The 13,991-nt window shown below is 37.5% G+C and overlaps 1 protein-coding gene across 6 annotated transcripts in view; it reads left to right on the top strand.

Moving 5' to 3' along the window:
• The window catches only part of dop (microtubule-associated serine/threonine (MAST) protein kinase dop), an 81,364-nt gene that overhangs the window by 27,943 nt on the left and 39,430 nt on the right, over window positions 1-13,991 (top strand). For all 6 annotated transcript variants that reach the window (XR_011238084.1, XM_069506354.1, XM_069506357.1 and 3 more), the window contains exons 4-5: window positions 2,603-2,736; window positions 7,200-7,275. Coding sequence is in view for 5 of the 6 variants with exons in the window: in XM_069506354.1 (XP_069362455.1) it covers window positions 2,603-2,736; window positions 7,200-7,275 (210 nt within the window). In the remaining variant the exon portion in view is untranslated. The remainder of the gene's footprint in view (window positions 1-2,602; window positions 2,737-7,199; window positions 7,276-13,991) is intronic.

Here is a 13,991-nt window from a genome sequence, read left to right as displayed (position 1 = left end):
GTCATTTTAGGAAAGCTAAAAGTTTCTCTGCACATTGACCCCAACACCGGGAGGAAGTAGTTGAACCATAGTATTAAAATGGCGCGTGAGGAGTCATTTTGTAGTCCGTTGATGACAGATCAAAACGAAACCTGAAAGTCCTGAAACTCTCGTTTGTAGATGCTATTACTGTTCGCATTTTAATGTCGTGTTGCGCCTGTCGTCTAATTTTAATCGTTGGTAGTTAGTTAATACTACAAAGAGCTATTTTCAGCACTTGTGCTAAAATAAACACGGATTTTATAACAACTCCCACTTCATATTATGTAGGTGCATTTCATCAACGCTCATTGTTCATAATTGTTTATTTACCTTAGTAACATTTTAGATCATCTTCTAGGTACACGAATATTTTGGAAACTTTCCGTTCGCCTTTGCACTTGGGTAATTTAAAAAACATTATTTATTTTGTGATAATTATTTTCTGTTTGGGCCTACATGTTACGACTTTTTTAACCGACTTCAAAAAAAGGAGGAGGTTCTCAATTCGTCGGAATCTTTTTTTTTTATACTTAGGTACATACTTACCTACTTAGTCAGTTAAAAATACTTTTTGAGGTTCAAGCTTTTTTAATGTATTTTAATAAATAAAAAGGACTGAAAATGAAAAAGTAGAAAAGAAAACGGACGGACGAAGGAAAACTTCGAGAGCTCTTAAAAATTTGTGAACTGCGAAGTCTGCCAATCTGCACTTGGCCAGCGTGTTGAACTATGACCTAATAAGCCCTTCTCATTTTGATAGGAGATCCGTGTTCAGTAGTGTGCCGGTGATGAGTTCAGATAACGATGATGATATAAAAAGTGCTAAAGATATCAAAGAAATTAGTCTCTAATAGCCGACAAAGCCAAGAAAAAACTAAAAGAAAAACTTTCAAGACTCGAGAGGTTTTCTTACAATCTAGTGATTCTAGTTAAAAGAAAAACCTCACAAGAAACTTTTCCACGTTGGTGTGCTTTAAGCCTTTGTTCCGATCTAACCTTTTGCATTCGAGTGGGGTTTTGCTATGAAACTACGACCTTTTATAAATAGAGCTAGCAACAGGTTGTTCTCGTGCTATTCTTTTTATACCTACTATAAGATAGTACTAGCACCTTTAAGGTATGATTCCGAACCACGCTCCAGCAGCAGCGTTACCGCAACAGTGCTGTCACCAGCTGTCACAGTCCTGTCGCGGCACTAGTCCTCATACAATCTCTATAAGCTTATATGACATTACATTCCGAGCTAGGCAGCAATGTTCCGCTACAATGTCATATAAGCTTATAGAGATTGTATGGGGACCAGTAGTGCCGCGACAGGACTGTGACAGCTGTGGCCCTACCGCGGTTGTTTGACAGCTACAATGTCACGATCGCAATCATCTCTGATTGGTTAATGCTCGCTCACTATTGGCTACAGTGCATTGTTGCAACAAGAATCGCACAAATTCAGCCAATCAGAACAATAATTGAGATTGTAATAATGATTGATGCAGGTTTTAGACAATCGCCCTACTGGTGACAGCACTGTTGCGGTAGCGCTGCTGCGTGCAGCGTGGTTCGGAATCATACCTTTACGTAATATTTTTGGAATATCATTCACGGTGACTTTACACATATTACATTGGTTTACGTTGTTTTTGTTAGCGAGCGCGAGCCAAGTGCTTATCCGACGACACTCGAAAACAAACATGGAATTTCTATTTTTATTGCGTACGGAATTTCTCCTTCGAAAAGTTTAAGATATCGATTCCCTTCACTTTCACTGATTTACCAATTTACGTCTGATTAGGTCATACGTAAACATTGACTTATATATATTACTTCGTAAGGACAGGACCATTAAACAGGCAAAATGGCACCGACTCATTGGTCCTAAAATGTTTATTTAGCACCAATGCAACCTCAGTGACGTCTGGATTTCAAACGGTGGCTCTACCGCGGTTGTTTGACAGCTACAATGTCACGATCGCAATCATGTCTGATTGGTTAATGCTCGCTCACTATTGGCCACAATGCATTGTTGCAACAAGAATCGCACAAATTCAGCCAATCAGAACGATTGAGATTGTAATAATGATTGATGCAGGTTTTAGACAATCGCCCTACTGGTCGTTCATTAGTATCTAAGAGGTGGCGCTGATTTATTTGGTTCCAAAACCGTGAAAAATTTTGTTCGCTTGTAGCCCAGTAAATAAAGCCGTTTCTTTTGGTCAACCTCGCACTAAATTTCCGATCCAATTTTAATTTTTTTTAGGTTAAGGGTCACTTACTGACCATAAAATCACAAAATGCTGACAGATCCAGGTGGAGCTTCGATCGCAATCTTGAAGGAAAGTTTGGCCGATATCATGGAAACCATCCACTTTAGTGCAAAAGTTATTCAAACCATTATTGTATACAATAAAATTTTGCATCTTTTGTTTCCTGTAAACTTTTTTGTTAAACTTACCGTTTACGATTTATGGCCGATTTAATAAACCAGTTTTTAAAAGTTATAAATTAGAAAATTTGAAATAGAAAACCGGATGAGTCCGTGATCGCTGTAAGACCAAAGAAACTCATAAATATATTATTTTTACAGGTGGGCTCCGGACGATGTAGCTCGCCAGGTACGGGCCCCCTGTCCCCAGCAGAAGGCCCCCGATGGCACGCACACCACGCACATCCTTTACACCACGCGTTATTATCGTCTAGCGTGAAACGGGGGAAGGAGCTGTAAGTATTATTTTAACTAGGTGTAACATGATTTTTAGGGGGCTTCGGATTTCTGTTGTTTGTCTGGTATAGACCCCATGTCCCCTACAAAAGTCCCCTAATGGCGCGCAGACCACGCTCTGTTCTTCTAGCATAACACTAGAAAAAAACTACAAGGTCCCCCGGTGGTTAATAATTTTTGATATATGTATTTATTTGATAAATTATTTAGAAAATAGTTTATGCTCGCGACTTCTTCCGCATTGACTACAAAAATTTCAAAGCCCTATTTCACCCCATTAGGTGTTGAATTTTCAAAAATCCTTTCTTAGCGGATGGCTACGTCATAATAGCTATCTGCATGCCAAATTTCAGCCTTTCGAATTTAGATTTCCTTGAAGTGTAGGTAATCACTATCATCAAAATTATAAATAGTATAAACTACATGCATTTCTAGTTTATTTTAGGTGTTTTGTATCTCGCCGGACTCGCCTCTTTTCCTCGTTGCATAGGCCCTAGTGAATCTTTTTTTTTTTTTTTTTATTAAGATACAAGTTAGCCCTTGACTGCAATCTCACCTGGTGGTAAGTGATGATGCAGTCTAAGATGATAGCGGGCTAACCTGGAAGGGGTATGGCAGTTTTTATTAAACCCATACCCCTTTGGTTTCTACACGGCATCGTACCGGAACGCTAAATCGCTTGGCGGCACGGCTTTGCCGGTACGGTGGTAACTAGCCACGGCCGAAGCCTCCCACCAGACCAGACCAGAAATTTAGAAATTATAAAATTCCAAACCCCTGCCAGGAATCGAACCCGGGACCTCCCACTATTAAGACCACAGCGCTCACCACCGCGCCAGGGAGGTCGTCAAAATCTAGAGATCATACCTATTTCAGATTAACAGAAATGAGAAATCTTGTTTCTTTTAAATAATAAAAAGAGCAAACGAGCTGGCGGGTCCACCTGATGTTTGTTGATCGACCTTCTTGAATAACCCCATGTTGAAAAGTGGGAACACCGCCGAAGGAAGTTGATTCCACAATTTGCATGTGCGTTGAAAAAAGATATCACATAAATATGTACCTACGTCTAGAAATCATGAATATGACGCCATGAAGTACTGGGAAATTAATACTATCGGATCTGTTGACATCGATGACCAAGAGTATATAAAAACTGACTGAGTATACGCTCATGTAAAAAATCAGGTATACATTGAACTTATCATTAGGTAGGTACATAGTTATTTAACAACTAGTCGTGATAAAATATCATTGGAACGTGTTTTGCAGTTTTTTGCCGAAGCGCTCTGAGTACGGCAAAAAGTCTATTTATTAATCATCCGTGCTTCAATAGGTAACCTGTCATTTGATGATGGATAAATCCGCCCGTGCATTTGTTTTTAAGGTTCCGTAGCTCCAGAGATAAGGAAACCTTATAAGATCACTTCGTTGTCTGTCTGTCATCTATCTGCCTCGTCAAGGGAATCAAAACCTATAGGGTACTTCCCGTTGACCTGGAATCATGAAATTCCAATTTTAATATGGGTACCTTCAAGTCAAGAGTGAATAGGCATCTTCTAGGCAAGCGCGTTCCATATTAGGCTGCATCATCACTTGCCACCAGGTCTGATTGCAGCCAAGCGCTAGTCTAAACGCTAGCTAATAAATAAATAAGAAATTGGCAGATAGCATTGTCTTATAAAAGCTGTGATAGCCTAGTGGTTAGGACGTCCGCCTTCTAATCGGAGGTCGGGGGTTCGATCCTGGGCACGCACCTCTAACTTTTCAGAGTGATGTGCGTTTTTAATAATTAAATATCACTTGCTTTAACGGTGAAGGAAAACATCGTGAGGAAACCTGCATGCCTGAGAGTTCTCCATAATGTTCTCAAAGGTGTGTGAAGTCTACCAATCCGCACATGCGTGGTGGACTATGGCCAAAACCCTTCTCACTCTGAGAGGAGATCCGTGCTCTGTAGTGAGCCGGTGATGGGTTGATCATGATGATGATGAATGTCTTATAGCACAAATATAAGGAAAAATACGAAAGTTGTGAATTTGTGGTTACATCACAGTTACATCACATATTATAAACAGAACCCTTCGTCTGCGAAACCGACTCGCACTTGGCAAGTTTTTTGTAATGGTTGATTGTGCTTGCTTGAAATTGCGTTCTCAGTTCTCACGTAATGGTATCTACCTAAAATGATTTTTTAAGATTTTAAAATGCCTTTTTCATTTCCTTCTTTCTTATTCTTGACTAGGTGACCGGCCCCGTCTTATCGCGGGTGAAAATTCTTTAAATACTTACCCTCTAACAAATAAACCTGGAATAGCGGTGGAATAGTTATACTCTGTTTTGTCTTTTTCCTTCAAATGTCAAATTACTGATGACAGAGAAAGACAAAACAGAGTATAACTATTCCACCGCTATTCCAGGTTTATTTGTTAGAGGGTATGTTTCTTAGTTAGAGGTCTGCGTTATATAGAGACAACTTGTATGTAAATTCTCAAGTTTCTAGATCCAGCTGTTTATGGGTGTTCGATGATAATTAAGGGGATCCACACTGCTTTATCCCGACAGGTGGCGCATAAAGCGAACCGGCCAAAAAGCTACAGTAGGCGGCCGAAAGTAATGTACATCGACCTTTAGCAAATAGCATATAGCTTTGTAGAGCACTGTCTTTGTCGTTGAGACCGACAGAACGTCATATAAAGTTAGCAAACAAACAAAACAAACGTTGATTTTAATTTTACATTTGTTGGACCTCTTTTGGCGCCCTCTGCGATCAGTTTTGCCGTTGATCCCCATTATATCAGTGCATCGACGCAGCCAGGGGGCTTTTGGAGATCATCAATCTAGACATGAAGAGGAATAATTTCTAAAATATAATACTCATTCTTGAATTTCGTGATTTATTTTTGGAATAATATTTAAAAAATTCGTGCACGCTGCGCTCGCGCTTATTTTTCCTATTATTATCTAGTCCCCCGCAACGTCGTCGTCCGCGTAGAAATGTGTTAGGTTTTTAAAGAAAATTTTGGAATTTGCATCCGAACGAAAGCTGTATTAAACAAATAAAAAATTCTCATGAGGGGTTTGGATAAAATTTGGCCCTGACGAAACCCCACCCAAAATCAATTCCTGGCTACGGCCTTGTATCTATCAGTGATTCATTAAATCCATACTTCCATACTATATACTAATATTATAAATGCGAAAGTGTGTCTGTCTGTCTGTCTGTCTGTCTGTCTGCTAGCTTTTCACGGCTCAACCGTTGAACCGATTTTGACGAAATTTGGTATAGAGATAGCTTACATCCCCGGGAAGGACATAGGCTACTTTTTATCCCGGAAAATTGAAGAGTTTCCACAGGATTTTTAAAAACCTTATTCCACGCGGACGAAGTCGCGGGCATCAGCTAGTTTCTAATATTCAAATGCTCTCGCCGGAATGATCAGTTTTATCAATCTTTAATCTAATCTATTCAAATATTATTCAATCATAAATCTGATCTCGAAATTATTATAGGTATGAAATGGATTTGTATTTGGTTTGGACTTTTTAAATGTTACATAATAATTATTATTTGTTCTATGTCTGTGCCGATTAGGAATAAAGATATGTAAGTATAGTGAAGTATTATTGTCCGTTCATCGTTACTTAATTTTTTTATTTTTGTTTATTTGAAAGTAATCAACATAGCGTAGGTACTTACATAATTTCATCAAATTCAAATCCACTGTAGCGGCTAAACTACTGAGCCGATTTTGATAAATGAGGTGTCAATTGATTCGTTGTTATGGTCCAGGTGACATAGGCTACATTTTATATGAACAAAATCGATCTCAAAAAAGTGGGGGGTGGGGGGGGGGGGTTTGAAATATTTTTTTGCTATTGAGTTGAGTGGGATGTCAAATGAAAGAGAAAAATAAATTAATATATAAATATATACATAGTTTACTATTAAAATATACCAAGCGTCAGAAACCCAATTGTACTATAATATTTCAGCGTTTATTAAGACTATCGTAGTCAGGTTTTAGTTTTCAACGTTTTTATTTTTTTTATTCAGATACAAGTTAGCCCTTGACTGCAATCTCACCTGGTGGTAAGTGATGATGCAGTCTAAGATGATAGCAGGCTAACCTGGAAGGGGTATGACAGTTTTTATTAAACCCATACCCCTTTGGTTTCTACACGGCATCGTACCGGAACGCTAAATTGCTTGGCGGCACGGCTTTTGCCGGTAGGGTGGTAGCCAAGGCTGAAGCCTCCCACCAGACCAGACCAGAAATTTAGAAATTACTTTGTCTTGTTTTACCCTACAATTTTAATATGAGTACCTTCAAGACCAGAGTGAGTAGGCATTTTTTCATCTTAGGCTACATCATCACTTGCCAGCATGTGTGATTGCAGCCAAGAGCTAGTCTGTAAATTAAAAAATATGTGGATTTTGTATTATTTCCTTTATTTGCAGAGACGGTCGCCGATGGTCGGTAGCTTCCTTGCCATCCTCTGGCTACGGCACTACGCCAGGCAGCTCCAGCCTTTCAGTAAGTATTACCTTTATATAGGGTACATAGCTGATGCCCGCGACTTCGTCCGCGTGGATTTACGTTTTTCAAAATCCCGCGGGAACTCTTTTATTTTCCGGGATAAAAAGTAGCCTATGTGTTAATCCAGGGTATAATCTATCTCCATTCGAAATTTTAGCCAAATCCTTCCAGTAGTTTTTGCGTGAAGGAGTAACAAACATACACACACATACAAACTTTCTCCTTTATAATATTATAGTCGGGATTTTAGGGTTCTTTACCTGAAGGGTGCTAACGGGACCCTATCACTAAGCCTCCACTATCCGTCCGTCCTTCTGTACGTCAGACAAAGAGTTAAAAAGTAAATACATATATCTTTCAGACATTTTAGCATAGATATTTTACAATAATAGAATTAATACTAGCTTATTCCCGCGACTTCGCCCGCGTAGACTACATAAATTTCAAACCCATATTTCACCCCCTTAGGGGTTGAATTTTCAAAGATCCTTTCTTAGCGGATGTCTACGTCATAATAGCTATCTGCAATCTGCATGCCAAATTTTAGCCCGATCCTTCCAGTAGTTGGAGCTGTGCGTTGATAGATCAGTCAGTCAGTCAGATCAGTCGTTTTGCGTCATCATTCCTCAGCGCATGGCTAAATTTTGAATACTCTTCCGCGATCTGTGTTTCCTACTAATTACAATCTCGGTATCTTTAAAACAAAAGTGAATAGGCATCTTCTAGGTAAACGCGTCCCATTTTAGGCCACATCATCACTTTCCGTCAGGTGTGATTGTTGTCAAGCTTGTTCCTATCCATACTAATATGTATATTATAAATGCGAAAGTGTCTCTGTCTCGTGTTTCTGCTAGCTTTTCACGGCCCATCCGTTCAACTAATTTTAACGAAATTTGGTACCGAGATAGCTTTCATCCCGGAGATGGACATATAGATAGAATAGAAATAAAGCAGCCTATTGAAAGATAAGATGTACATACTACTACAAGTTCTCAAGATTCTTGAGACTATTTAATTGGAGAGGGTGTGAAATGGTGATTTAATAAAGTACTGCCTCGTTGGGGTGATAGCCTAGTGGATAAGACTTCGGCTTCGTATTCCGGGGGTCCAGGGTTGGATCCCGCCCTCTAATTTTGTAAACTTATTGTTAAACTAGCTTCTCTCTTCGACTTCATCTATCTTATATTATAAATGCGAAAGTGTGTCTGTATGTCCGTCCCACGGGATTTTTAAAAACCTAAATCCGCGGGAAGTCGCGGGCATCATCTAGTAATGAATATAAAAACCACATATTATGTATTTTAATAGTCACATAATATATTATTGAGTTTCTCTCCACCCGGATGTAAACAAGTAGTAAAAGTGAGTTGTAAACAAGTACTCGTTATCTTATCTGCATTATGTATTGTCAATTAGTTTAACCTAATGTGTTAGCGATTCGCCCGTGTCGACTTGCAGAGGTCATAAGTCATAATGCAATCGATAATATCAGCCGCTCGGTGTGCGATATTGATTGCAGCCCTAGGGCGTTTGTGCACTCGTCTGTATTCGATTCGTATTCGTGTTTTTATGTAAGCACTAGCTGATCCCCGCGGCTTCGCCCGCGCGTATATAATATAGCCTATGCCACTCAGGAACAATGTAGCTTTCTATTGGTGAAAGAATTTTCAAAATCGGTTCAGTAGTTCTAGAGATTACCCCCTACAAACAAACTTAACGACATTACCTCTTTATAATATTAGTATAGATTAATGCGTTGTATAGAAGCAGGCATTACTTTGCGTATATACAAAGAACCATTGTATAGCATTAATAGCATATAGCATTAATACGGTTCGTATTCGTGTTTTTTATGTAAGCAAAAGCACGGCGTTCCGTTTTTTGCTTATATAAAAACACGAATACGAACGGATACGAATACGAGTGCACAAACGCCCTTTCATATCTAAATATATTAAAGGAAAAGGTGACTGACTGACTGGTCTATCAACGCATAGCTCAAACTACTGGACGGATCGGGCTGAAATTTGGCATGCAGATGGCAAATAGCTATTATGACGTAGGCATCCGCTAAGAAACGATTTTTGAAAATTCAAATTAAATTAAATAGGGGCTTTAGGGGTTTGAAATTTGTGTAGTCCACGCGGACGACTAAGTCGTAGTTTATTATATTGTGTAGTGATTGTGGATTGATGCTAACATCACCAATTCTTGGAATAAAAATGTTTTTATTCAAATAAAATTTTACAAGTATCTACTTTTGAATCGTCGAAATATGCTTCTACGATTGGTTCTGAATGAATTTCCTATTTAGAAGTACCAGCAAGAAACTCGTCGGTTTGTATCGCTCAGCCTAGTTAAATGAAATATACTCAAGGAAATGGACTTCACATGCTTTTTTTAACGTCACAGTTCCGTCCGGTAGTTAACGATAAATGGAAATTATTATTGATATAGAAAGTTCTTTTACTACTGAGAAAAAAGCCTGGGAAAAATTTCGATACATAATATATGTAACTTGAAAGATTTGATCTTTAAAACTTACGAAAAGTAGTTAAATTATGTAGCAAAGTTTAAAAGAAAATAAAAGCAAATGTTGATCTAACTTTGTATTTTTTTTTTTTGAAAAAATAAAATTTTAATTTAATTTTTTTCATTTTTGTCAACACAACTAAAAACTGTAGAAAGTTTTAACTCCATCAGATGGAAAACGTGCTTTTTCAATCGGTTCCGTGGAGCTAGATATTGCCTCTTACAACAAAATCACAACCTTTACTTCTTTAAAATATTAGCTTAAATTGTACGATATGATAAGATAAGTGATAGATATAGAAAATCCAGACAAGATAATAAAAGTCCCATGTTATTCATAGATAAACTCTCTACAGTGATAAAATGCATGAAATGTTTGTATTTTTATCTTACCGTGACTCAGTGCAATTCACTTCTTGCTATGTTTGTGTGGACGTTCACGAAATACGCGCGAATATCTAAATATATATAAAAGGAAAAGCTGACTGACTGATTGATTTATCAACGGACAGCTCAAACTACTGGACGGATGGGGCTGAAATTTGGCATGCGGATAGCTATTATGACGTAGGCCCCATCCGCTAAGAAAGGATTTTTGAAAATTCAACTTCTAAGGGGGTGAAATAGGGGTTCGAAATTTGTGTAGTCTACGCGGACGAAGTCGCGGGCATAAGCTAGTTTTTAATAAAATAAAATAAAATATAATGCGTAAAAAATGACTCCTCACGCGCCATTTTAACTTTTTATGTAAAGTTACATAAAATTAAATATTATGTATTGCAAATTGTATATAAATAAATAAAATAAAAATCTTTTTTATTCGTATAAACTTTTACAAGTACTTAGGAATAGTCGGATGCATCTACCACTGGTTCGGAATGCCTTTCCTACCGAGAAGAACCAGCAAGAAACTCGGCGGTGGCTCTTTTCAAATATTTGATATGGGTACAAGATTATGCCATGTATAAAATAGTATTTGCAGTCTTGTGCGTTGCTGGAACGAGCTGCAGGTCAAATCCACGCTCTTTTATCATTTAGATAATCTTCAATTGTGTAATATGCTTTTTTCAGGAGCATATTTTTAATAGATTTTTTAAACTTGTGCAAAAGTAAGTCCAAAATAGTTTTATATATTATGTGTATTTACTTTATTTAATTAATACACCCCTTCCGCTTTCTTTAATTTTTATAATATCCTCTAAGGTTGCCTGGAAGAGATCGCTATTTTAGCGATAAGGCCGCCTATTGTACATTCTATCTTTGTTATATTTCCATTGTTTTGGTTTTGGTGTACAATAAAGCATGTTTTACTTTACTTTCCTTTTACATGTCAAAAGTACGATTATAGTCCTTATTTTAAAGGTGAACCGTACTTTTGACATGATAGATTTTTGTATATTTTAACTTTTTTTTAAATTTTACCTTTAGGTAGGTACCTACCAAAGAAAAGTATAATATACATGTAGAAAAAACTTATCACTCAAAATTTATATTTACAAAAAATATACGCCGTCCAAATGGTCATTTATGGGCATTGTGCCCAATACACTGGCGCTATTACCTCGCTGAATGGCAAGGCTTAACCGTTGAGCGAAATAAGCACCAGCTACTTTTTTTTTGATAATATTCTTAATATTCTGGTAGTCTAGATATTTACTGATCCATGATTCAACAAATCCGCCGTGTTCATGGCCGCTCACATAAGTGTCACAGGTGCTAATTAAGTACTTTCGGAAGTATAATTTTAAGTAGTTATTGTGGCTAATTTTCTTGTACACAATCTCTAAACTAAACTAAAATGGCACGTCTAAATCTATTGCCATCCCTTTCATAATGTTGCTTGCGGGAAAGGATAGCACTAGATTTAGACCTGTTAATTTAGTTTAGTTTAGAGATTGTGTACAAGAGAATTGGCGCCATTGTTAAGCAAGCATGATTCATTTACATAGAATTTCACTTACTCATTTTTAACCTGAATTCTCAGCGCTTTGTACTTCCACACTAATAAATCATTATAAAGCCTTAATAGCTCAACGGGTAAAGGAGTGGACTGAAAACCGAAAGGTCGATGGTTCAAACCCCGCCCGTTGCACTATTGTCGTAATTACCTACTCCTAGCACAAGCTATGCGTTTAGTTTTTTATTTTTTTTTATTTTTTTTAAAGAATATTAGCCATGTTAAATGACTAATATTCCCCTTTCCTCTCCAACTAAGCGTCAGGCTTGTGCTAGGAGTAGGTACGACAATAGTGCAACGGGCGGGATTTGAACCGTCGACCTTTCGGTTTTCAGTCCACTCCTATACCGGTTGAGCTATTGAGGAGTTGGAGAGGAAAGGAGAATATTAGTCATTTAACATTTTATAAATATATTTTTTAAAGCTTTTTTAAATATTTTAGACATATGTAACCTTTCTGGCTTGGCACAACATAATACTATTTTGAACATTAAGGGTAATACTTTAGACCTCTTGTTTAGCAATGTTGATTTTGTTGTTCACCACGGCCCTAATCCTCTCGTTACAGAAGACGTATATCATCCATGTCTGGAATTTAATCTTTCAAATCTACTTATTCATAATACTCGCCAGAAACCCGTTAAAAGGCCCAATTTCTATAAAGGGGACTATGTTAAAATAAATGAATACCTATCAGAAATTAATTGGCACGATGTACTAGTAGCTGACTCAATTAATAAAATAACAAACATTTTTTACTCCTTTCTAAATGATGCCATAAATAAATTTGTCCCAGTTAAAGTTAAATATAAATCTAATTTCCCTGTATGGTACTCTAAGTCTTTATCTCATATAGTGAAAGAAAAACTTCAAAAGCACAAGCAATGGAAACAAAGTAGAAACCCTCGCGATTACGACGAGTTTGTAATACTCAGGGCTCGACAAAAACTTATACAGAGCCAGTGTTACACCTCTTACACTCGGCGTATGCAATGCTATATCCGTAAAGATCCTAAACTTCTCTTTTCTTGTACAAAATCCCTAAGAAATAGTGAACAAGGATATCCCACTAAGCTTACTCTGGGTAATACTACTTACTCAGATGAAACTTCAGCTTGTAACGGATTCAGTCAATATTTTGAGAGTGTCTTTGTAAAACCGGCTAGCTCGTACGATGTAACAAGTTCTATAAATATGAACCACAGTGAAACCATTTGTAAAATTACTGTAAGTGAAGATGATGTTTGTAAACTGCTGAAAACTTTAAAAACTAATAAGGGAGCGGGTAGTGATGGCATTCCACCTGTTTTTCTAAATAAGTGTGCTATCAAGTTAGCTATACCGCTCTCCATAATTTTTAACCTGTCCATTAATGTCTTCAGCAGTTTCCCTGACAAATGGAAAGAAGCACATATAGTACCCATACACAAAAGCGGATCAAAAACCCAAATAGAAAATTATCGACCTATATCAATCCTGAACGTGATGAGTAAGTTATTTGAAAAAGTGGTCTACAGACATATACGCCCCATTATAACTAGATCTATTCCATATGAACAGCACGGTTTCATGAAGAATCGTTCTACCGTTACAAATTTGGCTGTTTTCACGGATTACGTACTACAGAGCATGGACGACAGATGTCAAGTGGATGTGGTCTACACGGACTTCGAAAAAGCATTCGACCGTGTAGATCATGTTATCCTACTTCAAAAACTAAGTGTACTTGGCATAAATGGGAGCTTGCTCCGGTGGTTCACTTCATACATTAAAAACCATATGCAAGCAGTTGTCTTGGGTAGTGCTAGAAGTGACTTCGTGACTATACCCTCAGGAGTACCTCAAGGGTCCATTCTAGGCCCCCTTTTATATAACGCCTATATATTTGACATTGGAAGCTGCTTCCACCATGCGCAATACTTAATGTTTGCGGATGACAAAAAAGTTTTCGCCAAAATACGTTCCATTGAAGATTGTTATAAATTACAAAAAGACCTCAATGCCTTGACAGAATACTACGCAAGGAACAGGATCTCAGTTAATGTTAAAAAGTGCCACCATATAACTTTGACTCGTAAAACAAATATAATTGAATTTGACTACATAATCAATGGCACAAACTTACCCAGAGTGACTACCGTTAGAGATCTGGGTATCCAAGTTGATACTAAACTTTCAATGGATGTCCATATTGATAAGGTAGTAAATAGAGCTTACAAACAAT

Source organism: Maniola hyperantus, chromosome 23, assembly GCF_902806685.2.
Source record: "Maniola hyperantus chromosome 23, iAphHyp1.2, whole genome shotgun sequence".
Classification (NCBI taxonomy): domain Eukaryota; kingdom Metazoa; phylum Arthropoda; class Insecta; order Lepidoptera; family Nymphalidae; genus Maniola; species Maniola hyperantus.
The sequence above is the reverse complement of the archived record's forward strand: the minus strand, read 5'-3'. Positions and strand labels throughout refer to the sequence as shown.